Source organism: Myodes glareolus, chromosome 18, assembly GCF_982192425.1.
Source record: "Myodes glareolus chromosome 18, mMyoGla1.1, whole genome shotgun sequence".
NCBI lineage: Eukaryota > Metazoa > Chordata > Mammalia > Rodentia > Cricetidae > Myodes > Myodes glareolus.
In genome coordinates this window covers 39,014,593-39,037,498 of record NC_142043.1, presented here as the reverse complement: position 1 = coordinate 39,037,498, position 22,906 = coordinate 39,014,593, and the positions used below count along the sequence as shown (strand labels likewise).

Here is a 22,906-nt window from a genome sequence, read left to right as displayed (position 1 = left end):
AGCAGGAGGTGGAAGCGGCTCAAATGTCACATCTACTTCAAGGTGCAAGAATGACAGTGAACGCCAGCTTCTTGCTGGCAGCTGTAGGATAATCTCTATTTTACATTTCAATTCCTCAACACAGTTTCTCCTTGACAGTGAAAACAAGAGTAAGTTTTTTAACATTTTTCATAACGCTCCTGCCTTACAGAGTCGGGTGTAATAAAGTGTACAGCTCATACAGTGCTTGCGCTCCTGTGGCTTTACCCTTTTGCACATCGTCAAGTCTATGATTGCTGTTCAGTTTCCTACAAGCAGCCTCTAGTGCGTTCTTTCCTCGTTATCGTGTAGTGTATACTGGGGACTTGGATTATTGTCAAAGAGTCTATTGGACATTTGAAGTTAGTTTAGGTTTCCAAGTGTTGATTCATTAAGGGGAACAAAAAGCCTACTGGGCGGTGCTGTTGTATGTCTTTAATCCCAGGAGGAGGCAGAGGCAGATGGATCTCTGTGAGTAGGAGGTCAGCCTGGTCTACAGAGCTAGTTTCAAGACAGGCCCCAAAGCCACACAGAGAAACCCTGTCTTGAAAAACAAAACAAAACAAAACGGTCTTTAGTTATATAAGTGAACAGGGGTCAAGCAGGGGTCAAGATGTGTGTACTGTGATCAGAGAGTTCAGTTCTTCCATGGACAAAGTCAATGGTTGAAAGGGTCTTAAGAAGGCAAATGTGAGTGGCCAGCCCCAGCAAGTCAGACGAATTCCACGTACAGAATATTGCTGCATACGACTACAATTTCCCATTCCTGAAAGGTTGTTCTCTAGAGGAACCGGGAACCAGAACCGGAGTCCCAGACCCCACAGGCTATAGAGCTGGATTTATGTCAAGACTGTATTTCACGGCTATCAGGATCCGGTGATGTTTGTCTACGGAGCCTGGCGCAGGCACACATCTTCCTGTGCTGTGCTGTTTTTCTCAACAGACCCGGACAAATCATTGACTACAGAGGGGAGGAGAATGAGCAGTCTTCAACATCTGGGCAGCGCTGCACTGTGTGGTAGGTAGCATTTCAGCACTGTGCGGGTCCCTTCACAAGCATGCCTCGGGACTGGACATGCCTTGTGAGAACTTCAAGAGCTCAACAGAGGAACTTCTCTCCAAAGAACAGGGCCTTCGAATCCTTCCCCAGGAGGAGAAGAGTACCAAATGCCCACAGCTAACAAATTAAAGTTGGTGTTTGTCCTGCCCTGATGCCTGCTTTAGCTTCTAGTCCAGCCTGTCTCTTTCTTCTATTTCCTAGCAGTTGGGTAATTTTTAAGATCTGAAAAGGGTTTTCTATTCGCTTTCTTTTGAATTTTCCCTTTAAAGTGAATCGATTCTTGCTATCCTTCCAGTCAAGAGAAAACGTATAAAATTGCCTAAAAACCAAAAAAAAAAAAGACAATTGTTTTCTTTTCCTATTTCAAATCAAATGAAGTGGTTTTCTTCTAAAGTGAAGTTTCTATGTCCCTGTCTCTGTATAGTAAGTGTTCTCTACTCCTTTATTCGGCCCATCCCTGCCTCTCTTCCACTCTCTATTCCAGGGACACCAAGTATTTCCCCACTTTCTGAAGTAATATTTGCAGTCAGTAAAATTAAATAAATTCAGCATCTTCAGTAACCATATCAGCTATAAAGGGAAAAAAAAGCCTCCGCAATTTCCCTCTAGTTGCCTAGTGACATCTCTTGGTGAGTGTTTGTAAATTACTTACTTGAGGCACTTCTAACAGCGAAAACACAGAGCAGCAAAAACAATTCTCCGCGATGCATGGTTGGGTTTCCGCAGCAACTGGTATCTCTAGACAAAGAATAGCATGAATTTAAACTCAAGCCCGCAAGCAACCAATTCCACCTTAAAAAGGGAGTTTTAAAACTCTCCTGACACATAAACAAAGGCAGCCCAGCAATGTTTCATGTCTTTTAAAATTGTCACCAGTTTGTCAAACTTTTAGTGACATAGAACGAATAAATTTTAAGGCAATGGATTTTTAGCTCCCATAAAACATAATTGTTTAGCATTTTTAATAGAATAGAGCCCTTGACTTTTAGCTTCACATACCACATCTTGCCTTTAGGGTCAAAGTAAAAGTCTAGAGAAATCTCTGATTCTACAGACTGAAAATCCATAGCATATTGAGAAATGTAGGTCCACCAAGCAGCCTGCATGTGCGTTTGTTCATGTGTGCTTGTGTGTATGTGCATTTGTGTGTGTGTGTGTATGTGTGTATGTGCATTTGTGTGTGTGTGTGTATGTGTGTGTGTGTGTGTGTGTGTGAGAGAGAGAGAGAGAGAGAGAGAGAGAGAGAGAGAAATTCCAATACTGTTCTAAGTATGTGAACTAATCATCTCATAAAGAGAAACTCCTCATTTTGACTCTCAGTTTCTGAAATTTCTCACAAGTTTCACAAGTCTAAGAATTATGTTGTCTTGTCCATCAGCAAAGCTTGCACAATGCCTGGCACACAGAAACCACTATCACTGAAGAAGAGGTGTGTGTGCCTGGGGCATGGGTCAGCACTGGCTGTCCCAGTGTGTTTCCTTTAGGGAAACTGAGGAAATAAGTCACAGGGGTCCCAGTCATGACACTGATCCCCCTTACACTGACTGTGACCCCAGGTCACTGCTTTGAACTTTGATCCTGGAACAGTTCCTCCTTGGCTTTGCTAATTATGAGTGACAAGTGTAGAATGGGAGAAAGCTCTTCCTTGGTGGAGTCTGTATAAATCTAACTATTTCACAAACGACCCCACATTTCCTGCTTACTGAAAACCCTACCACCTCCACCCCACTGCCTCAAAAGAACACTGGCCACGCAGAACACGGCAGGCCATGAAGAGGTTGGTTTCTTTCAGACGCACACAAAACTGACGAGAATCCCAGTCTGATAAACCACAGGGAGTTGCAGACCTTGGACAAATGAAATAATTAGCTCAAGGACTGTTGGCTCATTGCCAGAGCACAGAAGGTGAGCCGGCTTCCTCCAGAATCATTGGGGGATCACAGTCCCTAACGCTAATGAAGATTTCTGCATGCACGACAGCCTCACAACGTAGAGCAATACCCCAACTGTCACTCACCTCCCATCCTAACTAGTCAATCACGGGAGAAGGCTTTCAGGATAAAGCTACCCAAACCATCTATCAATTTGTAAGAGAGGATGATGAATAGAATAAAAGCAAAAAAAAAAAAGATATATTTGTTCGTGGAAAGTACCAACCATTCAGAGTCAGACGAGAACAATGCGCAACTCGAAACCTCCAGCCTCTCACTCCCACACTTTCTCTTACTGTCTGATAGTTCTGTCTGGGATGAAATGTGAAGTGTGATTTCCTCTCAGCCATTTCTGCCACGAGGGCTGTCGCAGACTGGCAAGAGGAACTAGGTTTTCATTTTCCTTTTCAATTCTAAGCGCTCACAAGAATTAAAATTACATAATCATTCAGTGTTCTGAGAAGCAAAGTTTTCAATGCGAGACGCGTTAAGATCTCAGTATGTAAGAGATAGATGCTGTCCACACAGTTGTGTGTTTGTGTGTGGGGGGGAGTATACAGCACTCTAATGTTTTACCATACTTCTGCATTCATAAGACAGTGTAGCTCAGATTTATGGAGCACAGATGCTGGCCCCAGCCTGGCGGGGTCTCGATCTTCATTCTTTCTGTTACCAGCTTAACAGTCATGGGCAAGTCTCATAGCCTAGCTGTACTCTGAGTCCTTTAGCCACAGAAGGGAATGACAGTTCTTCCACCCAGAACTAAAATGGTGGCTACAAGGGTTCCTATTCAAAATGTCCAAGGAATAGTAAGTGCCACCTAAATGTTGTCTATTACCATTGTTTTTTTATTCCTTATCATTTTACTGGTGTTATGATATGGTCAGACAGTCAAGGAGTCCAAGGCAAGAATGCAAGCTGCCCAGCTACATTCCTGAAACCTCCCAGCAGCTTCCATTGCCTCCCTCACAGGTGCAGGACACTTTCTACCACACCCAGGACAGCACACCTCACCTTGATTCATCAGATCTAACCAGGCTGTTTAAATGGAACAGGGCCTCTTGTTTATTTGAGTCTGTGTTTTCTTTTTGTTAGAAACAAAGCAAAAACTGTCACATAACACTAAGTTGCTTTCTTTCATGCTTAAGAACCTTTTCATAGCAAGTGATTCTTTCCCCATTCGTCAATGTTTGGAATTTTATTATCCAACTTATTTAGCTTACTTTTAATTTCTCTTTTGGTCCATTAGCATATGGAAATTTTTATATCAATGAACTTAACCAATACTCATGGTGTGTGTGTGTGTGTGTGTGTGTGTGTGTGTGTGTATGTGTGTGTGTGTATTTTCCATTACTTTTAAGTGTAGATCATGCCTTTTTTTCTCCATGGTAAAACAAATGGTTACCAATAATTTCTTTACTTTTATGGCTTCGTTATTATTTTTACATTTGACTTATTTTTAAATTTGCAAATATTAATTTTGTTTGCTATAGGAATAGAACCTAAATAAATTTTCACCTCCCAAATAACTATGAATGATTTCTCTGAGTAATCAAATAGTTCCACCCTCCCTTTGAAATTTGTTGATATCTACTTATAATGTACAGGCTCTCCCAGAGCACCTGCAGAAATTCCAGTGCAGGATGCCTGCCCAGCGACAAATGCGTGCAAGCATGCACACACCCACTTCCTCTTTGTTCTCAATTTGCTCACCTATTTACAGCAACTGATACTAACTGGCATGTCACACTTTATGTCTGTGTGATGGTTTATTTTTGGAATTGATGAATGAACCAAATCCATAAAAGAAAGACAGATGGGAGTCTTGAGCAATCATTCAATTCATTGCATACCTGAACCATCTCCAATTTTATAAAGCATGACATCTTCAAAAGTTTGTCTTGACAAACATGATGCTCAGTAAACATAACACGGAGCTTTTGAAAAGAAAAGAAAGCCTGATCTCCACACAGCTGTCAGGGCACAGCCTGGGCTCTACAGAGCTGTCAGGGCACAGCCTGGGCTCTACAGAGCTGGCAGGGGACAGCCTGGGCTTCACACAGCTGGCAGGGGACAGTCTGGGCTTCACACAGCTGGCAGGAGACAGCCTGGGCTCCCCACAGCTGGCAGGGGACAGCCTGGACTTCACACAGCTGTCAGGGCACAGCCTGGGCCCCACACAGCTGTCAGGAGACAACCTGGGCTTCACACAGCTGTCAGGGCACAGCCTGGGCTTCACACAGCTGTCAGGGCACAGCCTGGGCCCCACACAGCTGTCAGGAGACAACCTGGGCTTCACACAGCTGTCAGGGCACAGCCTGGGCTTCACACAGCTGTCAGGGCACAGCCTGGGCCCCACACAGCTGGCAGGAGACAGCCTGGGCTCCACACAGCTGGCAGGGGACAGCCTGGGCTCCACACAGCTGGCAGGAGACAGCCTGGGCTCCACACAGCTGGCAGCGGACAGCCTGGGCTCCACACAACTGGCAAGAGACAACCTGAGCCCCTGAATCTTCTAAACCCCCACTGATTCTAGTGCGCAAACAAATAGAAAACTACCAATCTATAGGACTTACCTGTTCACTCGGAAAAGTAAATTTCATAGTAGATCCATTTACTTCAAAGTTAATACAATGTGAAAATATAAAATACAAGTACAAGCATGTATGTCTGTGCCCATGAGCATAAAGAATAGTTACAATTACCCAATGGTATAAAATTTTCTCGAGACTAAAGAAGTTCTCTTCCAAAAGTTATGTGGCCAGGTGGTACAGAATGAAGGCCAGAAGCAAGGTAGCCAGTATCTTGTCCTCCCACACAAGGGTGCACTTTCAGGATATCCTTTCAGAGTATCAAAGTGGCCATGTCCTGAGTTCCTGGTTCTGTCCCATCCCCTTTGGGGGCCTCACCACAAGGGAACAGACCATAGAGAAAACACTGGGGCTGAGAGTGGGAAACAACCCAGTCCACGACAGGGAGTTTCACTGACTCACAAGTAAACACATTGCCTCAATGTCAGGCGCATTGATTAGCAAAACACAGCGCTGAGGAATCCCTAGCACAGAATGTCTTGATGAAGGTTGCAATGCCCCATGAGGTTTCTTCTCCATGCTGAGAACTGAAGACAGGCCAGGCAAACACTCCAACGCTAAGCTGGGCTATCCATGCTTTTTCTTTGTTTGGTTTTAACACAATCCTTTCTCTACAGTCTCTAATGCATAAGTGTTTTACTTCATCTACAAAGAGGTGAAACAGCCCAGTGTAACTGGCAAAAACAATCTTGGACACACTCATGGACTTCTGTGCTATAACAAAGGATGTGTGAAATCTGATTTTCCATCTGTAAGGCCCAGAAAATCACCGCCACCTCACAGTGCTTGACATAAAAGTATCTGCTGATATACACTCCAGGTATTATTCCCAAGTGTAGATCCAGATACACAGGCCATGTTCCTTACCATCCCCCCACCCCCACCCCCACCTCAACCCCGCCAGGACCCGCAATATGACTCAATGTTTGACTTGCCCAGGAAACTGGACCAGCCTACACTTTCTGCAGAGGTCCCTGAGAGAGGCTCCCTGCCTTTCCATCTTGTGTGTCTAAAGCAGGTGTTCAGTCGTGTGTGTGTGTGTGTGTGTGTGTGTGTGTGTGTGTGTGTGTATGCGCATGCATGCACGTAAGCGAGCAAGGGCACATGAGGGCATTCGTGTGCTAATGAGAGGAGGATCACACTATCAACACCCCCGCCCCATCATTAATTGATTGTGATACTACCTGCTGGGGGCTTCTCAACTTTGGAAGACCCTTGATTAACACAAAGATTTTGGAATTAAGAAAATGTAATGTAAATCTCAGATCTATTGCTAGACGGATGTCCTGAGACAAATTCCTGAATCTCTCTATCCTCCTCATTCATTAAGCCTGACGATACTGCCTATGTATTTGTTTCCTGCAAGGATTAAGCAACTGGAACACCACAGAAGACAGGCTTCATACACAGTCAGCAGGGGCTGAGCGCCGAATAAAATCAACTGCTGCTGTTTTTCATTCAGTTCTTCACATCTCTCTGCAAAGGAATTATAAACACACACAAACACACACACACACACAAACACACACACACACAAACACACACACATACATGCTCACCCCCTACCCCAACCCTCCACACACCACACACACACACACACACACACACACACACACACACATACTCACTCCGTACCCCCACCCTCCACACACACCAGGCATATTGATCTTGTTTTCAGGATCCTTGCCCCCTGGTAGTGGGAGGCTCCTTCCCCTTGCTCCAGGTAGCAGCAAACAGTGAGGAGCGGGCATCAGAGCCTGTCCTTACCTTCAGAGGTGTCTTTCACAGGTAGGACGGGGCGGTGGTCTCTCCTTCACTTACATTTGAGAAGCAGAATTCACACAACAGGTAAGAAAGAGTGATCCCTCCCAGTCCACAACTGTGAAACCAGAAAGAGTTAGGGCGGGGGGGGGGGGGGGGGGGCGGGGGGGAGACTGGGAGGGGTGCTGTGAGGCCGGGCCAGGAGAATATGATTAAAGAGATCAGACAACCAGGAAGACTATGGGGGAGGAGGGAGCCAAAGACGCGGGGGTGGGGAAGAACAGAATAGTAAGAAGAAAAGAAATGTTAAGGCTGCAGGTGAGCTCCGCTCGGAGTGGAAGGGGTTCCAGGTCCAGAGTTGTGAGCTGGGGCGCTGAAGTCTAGGCTGCTGCCAAAAGCAGGCTGCTCAAGATCTGGGGATGCGCTAAGCTCCTGCCCAAGCCTGTGCTGACTTTTCCTCTCGCCCCCGCTCACCTATGAGCACCCCAGTTACCGGAGCTAAAGCCCTCGAGGCAATAGACCTACCACCTCCAGCTTTCCGGACCTGCGCTGCTCTTTCTATGGGTAGCAAGGCTGCGCATGCTTTTAATCCAGCACTCGGGAGGTAGGGGCAGGTGGATCTCCGTGAGCTCGAGGCCAGCTTCCGGTCTACAGCGTTCCAGGACAGCCTGAGCTATATCTTAGAGAGAAACCCTGTCTCATAAAACCAAAAAAAAAAAAAGTGGAGAAGAAAAACCACCGGCACCACACCGCACCCTTCTGGCAGAGGGCGCTAAGAATCGTGCACCAACGGAGACCAAAGGCTGGAGAGAAAGAGGGAGGCGGACCATGGAGGGGAGTCCATAAGACTGCCAGGCTCCCAGAGCCAACAGTGAACCAGTACCAGCTTGGGTGGGACGGAATTCACAATTGGAAAGTAATGGTGAAATTTTAAATTGGCCAAAAGAAAAGGAAGACAAACAGTATTTCTAGATTTTTATAATAAGCTAGAACTCTTCAGACCCCCACGAACAGAATGCTCGTAGAGTCAATGATACAATTTTTTTTGTCCAATCAAAAATAATTCACCATATAATAAATAGGAAAAGCATAACTTCGCTGGGATAATAAAGTGTTGCGCAAACTTCAACACTGCTACGACACAGGACTTGTGCATAAAGAGGACCATTATTTCCTTCCTCATCTAATAAAGGATGTTTACAAGCAGCAGCATGGAGAAATGTTTTGGTTTCCGTGACTAGTTACCAGAAAATGCTGTTCGCTCTCAGCTGCACAAGCACTTTGAAGAAAATGTTTAGAAGTATAAGGGCAGGACGGGATAAAGTGGAAGCACTGTCTTCCACAGAAGATGTTTTTAGATGGGTCACCCTTTGAACCCACCAAAACAATAAAATGAAACTAACTATCTTGAGTTTAGCAAAACCATCAGATACAGGTTCACTACTGAAAACTCTGCCTATAGATGAATTGCTAGATAACCTACTTTAGAATCTATGTTACAGGCTCCATATACATTATTAGCCAAATCCTAGGTGGAATTTTCTAAGAAACTAAGAATATTTCTCTAATATAAATATAAATGCAAATTGTTTTAAATTGTCAGGATAATCTTGACAAGGAACCAATAGTAATTTTTTGGGTCATTTTTGGTGGGTGGGGGACTAGGTATAATAAATCATCTAACTGGAGAGAATTTTATTTTTAAGAGGTCTTCATTAAGGTAAATCACAGAATACAGTCAGTTTCACAAGGTGCACAATGAGATTTCACAATTCCAAACATTAGCGCTTACTGAGTTGTTTCTGAAGTCCAAATTCTTCTATTTTCTGTTAGCCAAAGAATCCAATGTGGTATTACATTTCATCAGACCTAAGAAAACTTTTACTTGAGGAGATTAAGGAACTTACAACCACAGAGCTAGTTATCCAAAGCAAGGATTCTTTCCTGTTCCCACATTCTACTGTGTGAACAGTTATACACACAGCATGCTTTTCCTAAGTCAGTTTTTGGCCATTTAATAAGAGTAGATAACATTACTTAAGAACTCAACCATCCACTACAGTGGGGCAAGAGGATTTAACAAGAACAACCACAGGATGGATGCACAGGTAAGTTTGAATTCCACAGCTTCTTCAGCTAAAGCATCAGCCTTTAAACTGAACTTTGAACGTTTACTTGATACACCAACGTAAGGATTAAGAGCACGGGGTCCCTAGAAAGATGGGTTACTCTACATCCTTTACACAGATTTCTGGGTATACAATTTATCTGCAGTCAGGACTCCGAAATATATGCTGACCACGAGTTCAAGATTGCTCTTCATTTCAAGAGTCTATCTATTCTGCTTCCAGTCATTTCAGCATGAATCCCACCACTTAGTGAGCAACCCAACTAAGGCAGGACTCATATCCACCAGCAAAACTCGAGGTACCAGTAAGACACCTGCTTGCCTCCGGATCCACTCCTAGGTGTCTATGGCACCAAAGTATTGTATTCTCCTGAAGACGACTGTCCAGAGGACCTTTGACTACAACTTGCTTGTTCTGCCAAAATTCCCTATACATTTCGCAGAAATGTCACAAAATATAAGTTGTCTCACGGTGACAAAACCTCTTTGAGTCGGTAGGTAGGAGAAGTGCTGGCACCGCCACAGTGTGCCAGACTTGTTTCTCATGGTGGCCGCTTTAGCAGGCGTCTGCAGCACAAGCTGAAATGTGGTGTTCTGAACATGTAAATTAACATCTGTAAATGTTAAAGGAGTTCAGTACCATGCCACAGAGTTTCATTATGGTGCTAAATAGGAAAAAATTAGAGTCAGGATTGTACAATCCCAGCTATACAAATTATATGAACACATTGGAAAGATATATTAAAGTATGGTCTTACTTGCCAAAATTCATCTTAAGATGACAGGGTTACGATTGCTTTTTATTATATTTTCTTTCACACTGTCTTTTTTTTCAAATATACCTTTATTACTTTTACAGTGAGAAAGTATTTCTAAAGAGAATAAAACTATATGAAAGACACTGGAACTGGAAAAGGCTTGATGGTCATGGCAATTTAGATAAGGCAGTCTAACAAAATTTAGCCATACTGACACGACAAAACTGCGTAAGTGCCAAAAAACAGAAAGAAATTCTGGCGTGTTGGGAAATGTGATTTACCACTGGGGTTCCATCTCTGGGCATGAGAACGCTCAGAATTCTATTCTAGAACCATCAGCTTGCTATTCAGAAACCAGATTATTGATCCTCATCAATTAAAAGGAAGAATAAAGACAGACATGGAAGAGAAGAAAAGGCACAGGGATGACCATGTGCCGCAAAGGAATGAAACAGACAAAGGAAAGCATAGAGAAAGGAGGCACGGCCCCGCCCACAAGTAGGAAAACTACTGAAGTAGTTTGCTAGCTGGGGCCTGGGGCTGCTACCCTTGACATCCCAAGTCTCCACAGCTCCACTCCGCTGCCTGCTGCAAGGGCACAGCCAGCTGTGGGTGATCAGGACCACAACTCCAAAGCGTTTCGGGTAAGCACGCCTTGTTTTCCACTCAAAGGAACCACACCAGATGCCATCTTGGGGCATCTGTTTGGCACTGGCATCTGGTACCTCACGTGCTTCCAAAATTTGGAGCTTAGAGATTGCTTGTCGGCCACGTGGTCTTCCCTCCACTTGATGGTCCCCTGCATTTTCGCGAGATGCTGGAGAGACTCTTGAAGGTCCCCAACCTGCAGTCGGCTGGCCTCACCCACAGGTTCCATCTCAATGAGAATCACCTTGGAGCTGTTCTGGATGAGGGCACTGTGCAGGGCAACCTCCTGTTCGTAAGCAAACTCCTTGCTGTGTGTCATGTGAGGGGCCAGGACAAACATGTGTCTTCTGCTGTTCTGGATACTGCTTTCCACCACGGTGGCTGCATCTACAGTCAGAAGATGGACAGAGACCTCCTGTCATTTTTTTTTTAGACATTCAATGTTTGGATCATGAATGTTCTGAACATTCAAAAGTTCTTATTGTTGTAATCTGTTGGGAGATTCTGAGCTGATCGAGTCATATTCAGATATCTGAAATGACGGTCTTCATTTTTGCTACAAGAATATCCATCCAAAGGTTTAGCCAGATAAATTAATGTTAAGGAAGAGTCCTCCCAGCTGCCTGGAAAAGTAAAGGTCTCTTAGTCCATCATTTCACGGAGGACTTAGAATTCAGGTTCATTGGAATTTAATTTTTAAGTCTACTATCTTCTTAGGCTGGCTAGCGACATGTTTTTAAGAGGGCCAGCATTTTAATTCATACATCGAAGAGTGCAAACTCAGCATTGATCCTCTCAACTGACCAAACTTACAAGAGAAGTCCTGGGTCACTTTACCCCACATGATCTCTGTTTAGAGAATTCATTCAATTTATGCTTTAAAAAATCATCCTAAAGATGTAATCTTAAGAAGAGTCATATCTCCTTTCAAAGTCAACCTTTGTACCTTGACCAGGCCAAGGTGTGTTTACTATTAAGTACATATTCTAAGCTAAATTTCCTATTACAGCTCACACATTATGAAAATGAGAATTACGTCTATTCATTACTATTAAATGATCTTCAAAATGTTAAGGATGTTAAGTTTAAAAATGTAGCATAGGAAATGGTGTGTATATCTCACCTGATAAATTAAAATGCTAATGAGAACATATAGCTGTCACTACATGATCCATATAAAGTTTTTTATATTTAAAAATTTTTAAATTGAGATAATATAGTAGATGTCATAGTGATTTTTTTTTAACAAAGTGTGTTTCTGCGGCTTTCCTTTCCTCATCTCTCCCACCCATTGATGTTTTCATCCCCTCTTACTGCTGCCCCAGATTCCTTTCCTCTTTCCTGTTCCATGTGCCCCACTCCCATCCCTCTCATTACCTAACATTACCCTCTCTTGGTCTCCTTTCCAGACTTTTTTCCAATGAATTTCAATCCCCAGCCCATGATGGCACCCTTTACCTTGTCCAGGCAACAGGTCTCTCCCATAAATGCATAACTTGTAACCACATTTTTTTTCAAGAACGTCGGGCAGAGTGCGATGAACAAAGTACTCCACGGAGGTGGTTCCTGCTGAGCTCCCCTCAAAGACTCGTGGGTAGATGACGTAGGCATCATAGAGCTTGCCATCTGAGAATGAGACCAAAAAGTACCACTTTGTTACAGGTTCTAAACTCTCTCCTTCATCTGTTGAGAGACTGCTCTTAGCAAGTTGTACGGCTGTTAGTGAATATGCTTCATTCCCCCCAAATACTCTTAAAATCAAGAGACACCAACAACCCACAGTTATAAAATGTGGCCAGGAAATAACAGATGTGGATCTAAGGTTTGTTTATTGGTTGGTTGGTTAGTTGGTTGGTTGGTTTTTAACATCTGAGCTTGAATGGTTGAGAACAGAGAGTGTTCAGGACACTTCAAATGTGTTCATAAGCTGCCAGTTTTTATCATGATGGATGGAGCTTCCTTCTGTGCCTGTTGCTTGTTTCATTTTCCCCACACAGCCTGCCTCACGTAGGCACATAACAGAGGTTCAAAGACGTCCAGTGGATACCCAAAGCCACAGGTAGTACTTGGCCCTCTATTCTACATTGTCTCCTAGACATGCAGACCTAAGACTAATTTATAAACTTGACACAGTAAGAGTTTAATAGCCACAACTGGGAATCAAGATGGAGCCATGGACTCTGACAAAACTGGCAGCATCAATAGTCTAGAACTTTATGGCCATTTTCTCAAAGTAAAACAACTATTCCTCAGACTCAAGCACTGTGGGACTTCAACAGCAAACCTGCTAACTAATACAGCCAGTGGCTAGTGGGTGAGTAGCATACATGCCATGCCATGGATACACTGAACGAACAGATGGTTCATGTCCCAGGCAAGACAGAGCAGGACACTGTGACTTTATCACTCGTCTCACAGCTGTGCTCAACTTAAAACCCACACTTGGCTTCTTTCAGCAATTCTTCATTTAATCTTTTTTAAGCTTCAGTTGACCTTAGGTAGCTGAAATCCCAGAAAGCCAAATCAAGGGCATGTGGAAATCATAATACTACCTCAGAAGAAGTTCACGTGCTAGAGGTCAATAGTGAGAGAAGTCAAATTTCATAAGGGGTCGGAACTCCCCACAGGTCAAACAACCACCGGCTAATTGAGAGCGTCAAGCACTAAGATCTAACATGTTCCTTTTCAAATGAAGGCAAATATTCCCATGTCACCAGAACTCTTTTTGCATGGGTAAAGTTTGTGTAAGTGTGTACTCATGGGGTGAGAATTCAAGGAAAATTTGCATGTGTCCTGTGTTCCTCCTTCACGTGCTTGAGCCTGAAAATCCATGATGATTTTACTGTTGTCCCTTCATAAAGTTTTATCAACACATATTTTCCAAAACATTGAAACCTGTGTGGGCTTTGGGCAGAGTCTGTCATCAGGGACTCACTAAGAATAGTAATTCCACCAAGGAGGAGATTTGAGATGAATGTCAAGGGTACAAGTAGTAACGGGAGAAGCATGGAAAATGACCTGTGTAGACTCAAAGATCTCACTGAGGGGGTTACATAGAAAATGAAATAGGGTTTAGCAGCATAACATCAATAGACAAAAAACCCATAGTCACTGTGGAACATTTCCTTGTGAAGAAAATCTTGAACTTGATACTCACCATTCTGAATTCTGTAAGGTGTCACCATGTCCCTCCAGAACAGAGCAACCTCAATCCAGAACACTTTTAAGACTATCACCAAGACATTGATTAGCATGAGCAACAGACTACATCCTGCAACTATGTAGTAGGTGCTTTGGTGATTGGCTATCAAGAGATGGAGAGATGAGAAAAACTATTATTAGTATTAGTAAAATAAGACAGAATGGAAGGATGCATGAATGTTGACATCCCTTGAAACCACAAGACATTCTCACTCAATAAACCAACATTGAATATTCATGAATACTTTCAAAATCAACCAACCAATTGTTTTAGCCCATACTCTGTGCAAGTCTTGAGGCTTGGTAGCACAGTGTTCTTAAAGGTGAAGAAGACACACAGACACATGTAAACCCAAGTAAGATAGGAGATCAAAAGGGATTTCAGCTGATGGAGACATTTTGAAGGGGGCCTGCTCTTTGCCAGAAGGAGTAAACAAGGAATCCTGTAAAATGAGATCACTAAGGGTTGGAGAGGAGTCAGAAAGATCGCAAAAAAGCTTCCCCTCCCTTGTCCAGAGAGGATGCTGAGCAATATGCAGAGGTAGGAGTATGCGTTCTGAGAGCTTTATCAATTCAGTTTGGGGAAATAGTGGAAGATGTGGTCGGGGCTATGCTTGACCAGAAATCTTGCTATGGAATTTGTCATGACATGAAGGAGTGGAGTGTTGAAAATGCGAGCTCTTTTACCAAGATTAATCTGGTGGTAGTAGAAAGCTTTTTTATGGGAAGAAGACACATCTAATGAATATAGTAGGGTGAGTAATTGAGGAGAAGATAAGGATATGAACTCATGAAATAGTAAGAAAGGGATGACAAGGTCGGTGTTGGCAACACTAAGGCGTGTGAGTTGGTTGTCTGTCAGAGGCTTACTGCCTCTAGAGGGTGGGGGATATAGAAGAGAGGACTGCAGGTCACTGAGTGTGTGTAAGGGAGAAGTCAGTTTACTGGGTTCTGTAATGCTCCTGCCTCCCACTATTGAGATCTCCCTTCAGCTATCTCTGGCTTAGGTCCACATTTCTTGTTTCACAAAATGCAAAACAACGTTGCTTCCCACTTCAGGAACTTGTAAGACACATGTACAAGTTGAACACAGGAGCTGTCACCATTCGTGATATTCTTGGCAGTTTTGTCTTTATGATGCTCATAGATTTATTAGAAGTGGTGCTGCTTACACATGAATAGCAAGAGACTCATAAGTCTGACCTGGTAAGTGATTTTTTTTATCTTATTTGTAAGCCCCCAGGTACAGGCTCCAAGATCTGACATGAAAATCTCTACTAGTACTTACAGATTCCTCTATCACCCCTGATAGTTTACCGTCTGTGTGTATGCAGGGCAATAAACTCAAGACACCAAAGTCTGGTGATCCAAAGATGAGAGCTCAAAACAAGTCAGAGGTTGCTGCCTTTATTTCTTCAGATTCAAATAAGAACTTCCCAAGGAGCTCATTTGGAAGACCTGTCTAAAAGTCCAGCCGGATATGTGCTAGAGACGCATGGGAAGTCGACTTCTTACAGGGACTCTTGCTAGTAAAGAACTATGTGGACAGTCGAACACCTTCAACAAGAGGCAAGACCTTGATTTAAGATGCCCCTGAAAGTTGACACTCAAATCTTATGATTTTGTAAAGAACAAGCAATTTTCTCATCAATGGCTAGACACAAATGCTTCTTGTCAGTGTTTATAAACAGCAAATGACACCTGGGCTGAGTCCTGAGTCTAGGATTACGGTACTTGCTAATCCCTCAGGCTCACTCTGCCCTTTCTTCCTCACTTAGTGAGTGAAATTAACAGACAGTATAGGCATGGGGGTGAGAAGAGAAATGAGAAATTCTAAGGGAAAGTAATTAGATCTGGCCTGAACATGGGAAACTTGGAAAATGTGTATGTACTATACTTATCAGAGACACTAAATTTGCACGTAACAGCATTTAGAAATATGCAGAAGGAGACTTTTTAAAAAGTTTTTGTTATTTAAACTTAAGGAATACCAGAATTTCAGAAACAAAAGAATCCATTATGATAATTCAACAGCAATGGAGACAAATTTTATTCAATACACTGAGTTGTTGAAATAGTATAAACATGTTGACTTGAATAATAACAGGTGAATTAAAAATAAGCCAGAGAGTACAAAAATCACATACACACATACAAAACAAATATAACATTCCAGGTAACACAAATATAATTCCAATACAAACATAACTAGAAAATATTCAGAAATTTAGACAAATTAGCAGAGGAGGGTACTAAGGACACAAGGTCATGCTGGGTGAGAGTAGGGATGTGGCATCTTTTATCCTGTACAAATCACTGTGCTCACCACTGTCCGAGAACACAATGTTGTGGTCCTCAGTCATCCTGAGTAATACCACTATCAGGGCAGATACCTAATGTCTTGCTAAACATGATAACACTCAGAGTCATCTATGAGTCCGGTCATCACAAGCCTGGCCACCTACGAATTACAACATTTTTTTTTTTTAAAGAAAAATTTACAAGTCAGAGGCTAAAACCAAAACCAAAACAAGAAACCTCCTGGCTGGGTTTTTAAAGGGTGACACTTATCTTTAAACCTAGCACCTGGGAGGCAAAGGCAGGTGGAACTCGGTGAGTTCAAGGCCAGATTGGTCTCCATAGTGAAAACAAACAACAAAACAAAGGAAAATAAGGGGGAGCCCAAGTACCACACCGGGCAGAGACACAGCATGGCTATGTCAAACTGGTACACCCACCCTCCTTTTAATCCACGTATTCATCCAAATGAATGCTCCACACGGTGCTATGAGCTTTTAGAGTCAGTATCTCTCTCCCTCCTCCACCCTCTCAATATTTAAAAGAATTTTAATTTTAATTTTTGCTTACATTAATTGTATTGCCATTAGAGGAGTGGTAAATATTATAAAAGAGGGTGATGAGGGTACAAATATTGTCCTCTGCACTCTTTGGAAATGGACTCAAACGGGTCATCGACCTATCAGGATGACCGTAGCTGCAAACTCAAAGACCAAGCAAGGACACTGAAAAGTGCTCTGAATGGAAAGTTTGTAAGTTGTCGTCCGTGACGAGATTGCACAAAGAGACACCACAGGGTTAGTCCTGCTTTGAACCCAATATACACACCAAAGCCCCTTGGTGACCGCGCAAAGGATGACTGAGGAAGAAGCCACGGACAGACGGAAAGGAAGGAGAGAGGGAGCGAGAACAGGCAAAGGAAGATGGAGGGCGGGAAGAGGAGTGTGGGGAGACAAGGGAGGGTGGGGAAGACAGAGAGGAGGAATAGAGCAGCCCAGAGTCCTCCTGGGAGACAGAAACATTCTGGGAAGAGCAGATTTAAAGAGCATCCCCAAGAGGAGAAACCCATTTCACGAGACTAGCCAACTAGTCCCCATGATCGTGATGGAGTCTCTGGAACCAAACCGCAGCACACAGTCCTCTGAGAAAATGACTGCACTTTACAGTTGATTCTACCAATTCAGTCAAGCTTAGCGGGAGGGACATGCCTTACTTGGCTGTTTTTCTCTCAGTTGCAAGGTGTGCCTTATCATGCCACGATGGTTCAGGGCCAGACAGTCATATTTCCAGGACAAATCCTTGTCTGTCACATTAGTTATCTTTAACACTGAGGCTAAACAATCGATGTCACCGCTGGAACTGAAAAAGCAACAGGTTACTGATAATGTTTCCCTGGCAAGTGCCAGCTGTGAGGTGGGAGAGGGGGCTGTTTCAACTCCAATATAAAAATAGCTGGGCGTGGGGATACACGCCTCTAATCCCATCATTCAAGAAGCAGGAGGGTCTCTGTGAGTTTGAGTCTAGCCTGGTCTACAAAGTAGGCTCCAGGCTAACCAAGATGATATAGTAAGACCTTGTCTCAATAAATAGATGATAGATAGATAGATGACAGATAGATAGATAGATAGATAGATAGATAGATAATAGATATAGATAGATAAATAGATGATAGATAATAGATAGATAGATAATAGATAGATAGATAGATAGATGATAGATAGATAGATAGATAGATAGATAGATAGATAGATAGATAGATGAAATACCTTTGATTTTGTTCTTTCTCCTCTTGAAATCTTGCTTTGTCATACTTTTCAACATTCTTTTCATTAATCCGCCACAGGACTTTAGCCAAGAACTGAGAGCCTTTTCCAAGGCAAGCTAAGCAGGTGATATTCACTGGTTTTCCTAGATGGGAAGTGAAGAAATCCACAAGGAAAGTTAAATTCTGCAAGTAGCATCAGTTTCACTCCATGTAGTAAACCTTCTGCCGTCCGGCCCACTTCCCTTCCTCATCTTCCTGTGCCTTCTTTGCTCTCTATCACATCCCCACCAGGGTCTCCATTTTCCTCACCAACACACCACCCTCTGGCCTCAGGAAACACTACCTGCCCTGGCATCACAGCTTCCGCAATCATGAAGGAGTTGCTGATAGCTGAAACGTGAGTTTCTTTTTCCCTGGTTCCTTCCACATTTTCCCCTTCCCACAGAATCCCCTTGTCACTGCCTTTGGAGATAAAACCGCTTTGCCCAGCCCAACTATTATCCTAGATGTAAAACATTCACAACGAATAAGCTCCACTGCTCCATCCCATTGCCTTCAACTCGAGATGTTCTTTCGGAAGTGAAAACATCAGAGCTGATTTTGGGCACAGTTGTATAGTTAGCCCCTGCTTCCTGAACTACAGGCTCCCACCAGGAGCTTGCCTAAAATAAGGCACATAATTGGCAAGGGGACCTGAGAGTCTCTGGAACAGCAACGTTATGAAGTAAGGATTAGAGGCTACCACACTACAGACAGAAATGGTAGTGGCCAAGACTTGAGTTGAGACAAAAATCAAACGCTGTTCTTTGGCAAGGAAGAGGGTGGCAGGTAGGATTACAAACAGGGAGTTATATATTATCTTACTCCTCAGAAATACAGGAATATCAGTGTGGGAGTCATAGATTACAGATGGGAGAGGAGAGAGACGTGACTCTTCATAGTGTTTCAGATCCCAAGTCTTTTTCATCATATCCAGCTTCTAATGGAACTCAACACGAGAAGAGATGTAGAGATTCATAAATCTATTCTTATTCTTTTGCTATCACTCATCTATGACCTTGGGGCGTGCCTTTGAGCATCTCTGAACCTAAGTTCCTCCAAAGTAAAGTAAGGACATCTGCCCATTGGGTAGAAGTGACCATAAAAAGAGATGCTTAAATGAGGACCATGAACTCTAAGGCCCTAATACAAATACAGTGTTGTGACAGGGACAGGTATTTCCATACTGCCACCTCACATGATCCCCAAGTTCCCATCTACCAATTGCATGACTCTTCCATAGGAAACTAGACCCAGAATCAGAAGGAAATATTCTCCAGGTTAACAGGGAGTTGTTTAAAATTTCTTACCTATTTCTACTTCAATGGTTTTGTTGTGTGGAGGGAATTTAATTACTGGAAACACAGAAAAGCTTTTTTCTTGAAATTAAAAAAACAGAAATAGAATCTAAGTATTATTGCATTGATTAGTCATCAATATAAGCAAATCTTTTCGTATTTCTATTTTATTTCACAGTATTGTTGTCAACTGTTTTGAAAATAACCTTTGGCAATTCACACACACACACACACACACACACACAAATGAAACAAATATCTTAAACAACACCTTTTCTGACTACTATGATACCTTTGTAACATCTTCTGTTCTCTTCTATATCATTAAAACAAATGCTGGTCTAACCCATTTGTTGTATGACCTGCAATTATTTGAAAACCATAATTCTGTTGGATAGGCATATATGACTATATGACCATACTGAGAAGAGGAAGTCAATAGGCTCGGGAAAGTGACGCGCTGCTCACCACCTTCCGCCACCATGCTTATCCTCGGGAGGGCTCCTTCCTGTGTCCCCTGAGACTGGGGCACAGGGAAGCAGGAGGTCTCTTGGAGCACAGATGAATCCTTCATCCCTAGCTGGTCATTAATTTCAGGGTGTTGCGATTAGGAAACGCTACAGGAGTTGACATTAGACAAGGAGAGACACAAACACAGCTGTGGCCGGATGGCGCTTATTTTCCAGCAATGGAGGACCGAAGAGGCTCTGAACAAAAATTTTCTTCAGTATTGATTAGTCCTTTCCTTGTTCACCACCACTTGGATGGTGAGACCCTCCCCTCAGTCTCCTCTACAGAGGCAACTGTGCCCAGAAGACCTCAGTTCTGTCAACGCCATCAGATATGATTAGAAAATCATGCCCTCAAGTGGCTTCTACAATATTGAAAATGTGTTTGGAAAAAGTTCTTTTCTAAGCAAATAGCCTACTTTGAAGATGCCGATGATACCAGAAGCACATAAACCATGACTGAAAACCACTCGGCAGTGTGCATAAAGGTCATGGTGCCCTGTGACACTCAGGTCTCTCTATCTGCGGTTTTTACATCCATTAACTCAACCAGCTATGCAGGGACATCAGTTGCGTCTTCGCTAAATGTAGTACAAAGTTTCCTCGTAGCAGGCAATATGCTTGTCTATGCAACTTCACACTGGTTACTACAAGCCATCTAGGGATGAAGTAGAGTTTAAGAGGGGGGATGAGGGCTTCTGAGGAAATATATGAAACGAGAGCGTCCAGGATTTAGGTAGATGAGTATTTTGGAAATCAGTCCAAAACAGGGGTGGGGGGAAGTAAATTCAGACTGCTTTATCCTTGAAAATCAATCTCCAAAGGGGGGTGGGGTGGGGAATAGCTATCTATGGCTTTGGTTCAATAATATATCTTTCCTTGGAATTCTTAAACCTTGTGGTGTACAACAGTAACTTCCTGTCACAGTAGAGTGTGTGGATGGGAGCCAGAAGGGCATAGAATATGGACAGAGGATAGAAAATACAACAGGAAATATTTGCTTCTCCCTTCTCGTTTTTGTTTGGCTCCCGCACCTTGCTGAAGCCAGGAGCTTTACCTTGGACCGTGAATGACCGGGTTGCCGTCACGTTGTAACTGGTCCCGTTCTCCGTGTGCGTGAATTTACACGTGTAGTCCCCTTCATCGTCTCGCCCCACGTTATTAATGAACAAGTATGCTCTGTGTGCTTTGTACTTTGGTTCTTGAAGAGCTTCGCAGTTCTGCAGCAACGACCGGAAAAACATCCCGTTTCTCTTCTACTGAGGTTTTCACTTTCCGCTACATCTCCCCAAATGTCAAACTTTTACCTTAAACCACTGTACAGGCGCTGTCCAATTATAGTAGGAGATTGTTGGACAAGTTATCTTGGAGTTCTTTTCTGATCCACTTACTGTTTTGTACATCAAATGATCGGGAACGTTGCAGCCTGTTATCTTTCTATGTATGGTAACATTCATGTATTCAGTCATATTAAAGTCGGGGCTACGGAAAGAAGGCAAGCATTTAAAAGTGTTACCTGCTACCACGAGATAGCTTAATCCAACACCACCCCTTGGGCAGTGCTACTCTTGCAAAAAAAAATGATGGATACAGTTCTTCTCTTATGACAAAATAATCATCAAAATCTTGAGCTTTTAAAGACTTCATTTGCTACACCGGAGATAAAACAAAGCCTTGAAAATGGCTTTACCAGATCCTCATCACCCACTGACATGCTAGGATCCTAACCAAAATATTTGTTGGTGATTGTTGAGCCAGACACAGAGCTAAGCACACTTTGCCATCATGTTATTCTCACAGCGATGGTTTTTTGTTGTTGTTTTGGAACATGATGCTACCATATGGGTTTTACACACGAGGAACTGAGAGACAGAGAAGTCACGTGGTGGCACTGCACACCTAACTGGTAGAAGAGCTTGGGTTGGAACTGTCATCTCCAAACCTAGGCACCAAGTTGTAGCTAGGCTAACGTGAGACTCTGTGAGTAGCAGAGATGCTGTGAGATCTAAGCACAAGGCCATTGCAGTGCAAACTGAGGGTTTATAGACACAGAGACTGGGTCTCTGCAGTCTCTCTCTTCGTCTCAGGTTCTGGTATCTACACCTTTTCGCCCAACACAGAACTTTGGGATGCCAAATGTCTGGGCTTCCACTTGTTAGTTTTTCTTACTCTCAGACCACAGTTAGTGATAACTCATTGTTCTTGGGTCACTAGAAAAGCGGGACATTTTTCTATTTAGAATGTATATGCATATATATGGCCTTGCTGTGGTATGTTCAATAGCCCATCACCAGTCAGGCTGCTGATCTTCTCGGGAGTACTTTCTGGTTCAAATCACTTCACAAATTTAACCATTCCTCTGAGGGGCAGAGCAGAGAGGAAGCAAGGACAGCTGGAGCCCCGGTCATTAATGAGAAGGGAGCAGGCACAAGGCTCACAACGGATTCCTGCACAGTACCTTCTGACCACGCAAGCATAGATCCCAGAGTGAGTCACTCTGGCTGGTAGAAACTTCAGGCGGTCTCTGGAGACAACGATCCCATTGCTTTTCTGAGTAGAAATACTCTCATTTGTACTTGAGTTAAACCATTCCACATGATCAAGCGGGCCTCCGCCTTGGGGGCATCTCACAATTAAAGCCTCATCCTCCAGACCCCAGACTGGTTTACCTACAAAGAAAGTATGCACACGACCCTGAAGTGCCCATGTGAACAAAAAAAAAAAAAAAAACAAAAAAAAAAAAAACACAGTTCTTTTCATATAACTCAATGTTTCCATTCTCGATTAGATTTTTAAAGAGGCCATATATTATGATGCTTTGAAAAATATTGTCAACAGTTAAAAGCCTTTACTACATGTACTACATGGTGCAGTAAAATAAGGAATCAGTTTTGAGCTGAT

At 43.1% G+C, this 22,906-nt stretch overlaps 2 protein-coding genes across 6 annotated transcripts in view; both read right to left on the bottom strand.

The window, feature by feature from the left end:
• Il18r1 (interleukin 18 receptor 1) overlaps window positions 1–8,040 on the bottom strand; it is a 35,080-nt gene extending 27,040 nt beyond the window's left edge. Inside the window, exons 1-3 of one of the 2 annotated variants that reach the window (XM_087898107.1) lie at window positions 7,887–8,040; window positions 7,368–7,479; window positions 1,731–1,814 (exon numbers count right to left, since the gene is read on the bottom strand). In XM_087898107.1, the coding sequence (XP_087754233.1) occupies window positions 1,731–1,788 (58 nt within the window). In that variant the 5' untranslated portion in view covers window positions 1,789–1,814; window positions 7,368–7,479; window positions 7,887–8,040. Of the gene's footprint in view, window positions 1–1,730; window positions 1,815–7,367; window positions 7,480–7,835 lie in introns of both variants that reach the window. The other variant, XM_087898106.1, reaches the window with a different exon arrangement.
• Window positions 8,041–9,041: 1,001 nt separating this feature from the next.
• Il33r (interleukin 33 receptor) overlaps window positions 9,042–22,906 on the bottom strand; it is a 71,792-nt gene continuing 57,927 nt past the window's right edge. For all 4 annotated transcript variants that reach the window (XM_087898104.1, XM_087898105.1, XM_087898103.1 and 1 more), the window contains 9 exons: window positions 22,464–22,674; window positions 21,313–21,487; window positions 21,063–21,225; window positions 19,509–19,577; window positions 18,161–18,302; window positions 17,608–17,753; window positions 14,053–14,199; window positions 12,354–12,521; window positions 9,042–11,282 (listed from right to left, as the gene is read on the bottom strand). In XM_087898104.1, coding sequence (XP_087754230.1) covers window positions 10,864–11,282; window positions 12,354–12,521; window positions 14,053–14,199; window positions 17,608–17,753; window positions 18,161–18,302; window positions 19,509–19,577; window positions 21,063–21,225; window positions 21,313–21,487; window positions 22,464–22,674 — 1,640 coding nt within the window. In that variant the 3' untranslated portion in view covers window positions 9,042–10,863. The remainder of the gene's footprint in view (window positions 11,283–12,353; window positions 12,522–14,052; window positions 14,200–17,607; window positions 17,754–18,160; window positions 18,303–19,508; window positions 19,578–21,062; window positions 21,226–21,312; window positions 21,488–22,463; window positions 22,675–22,906) is intronic.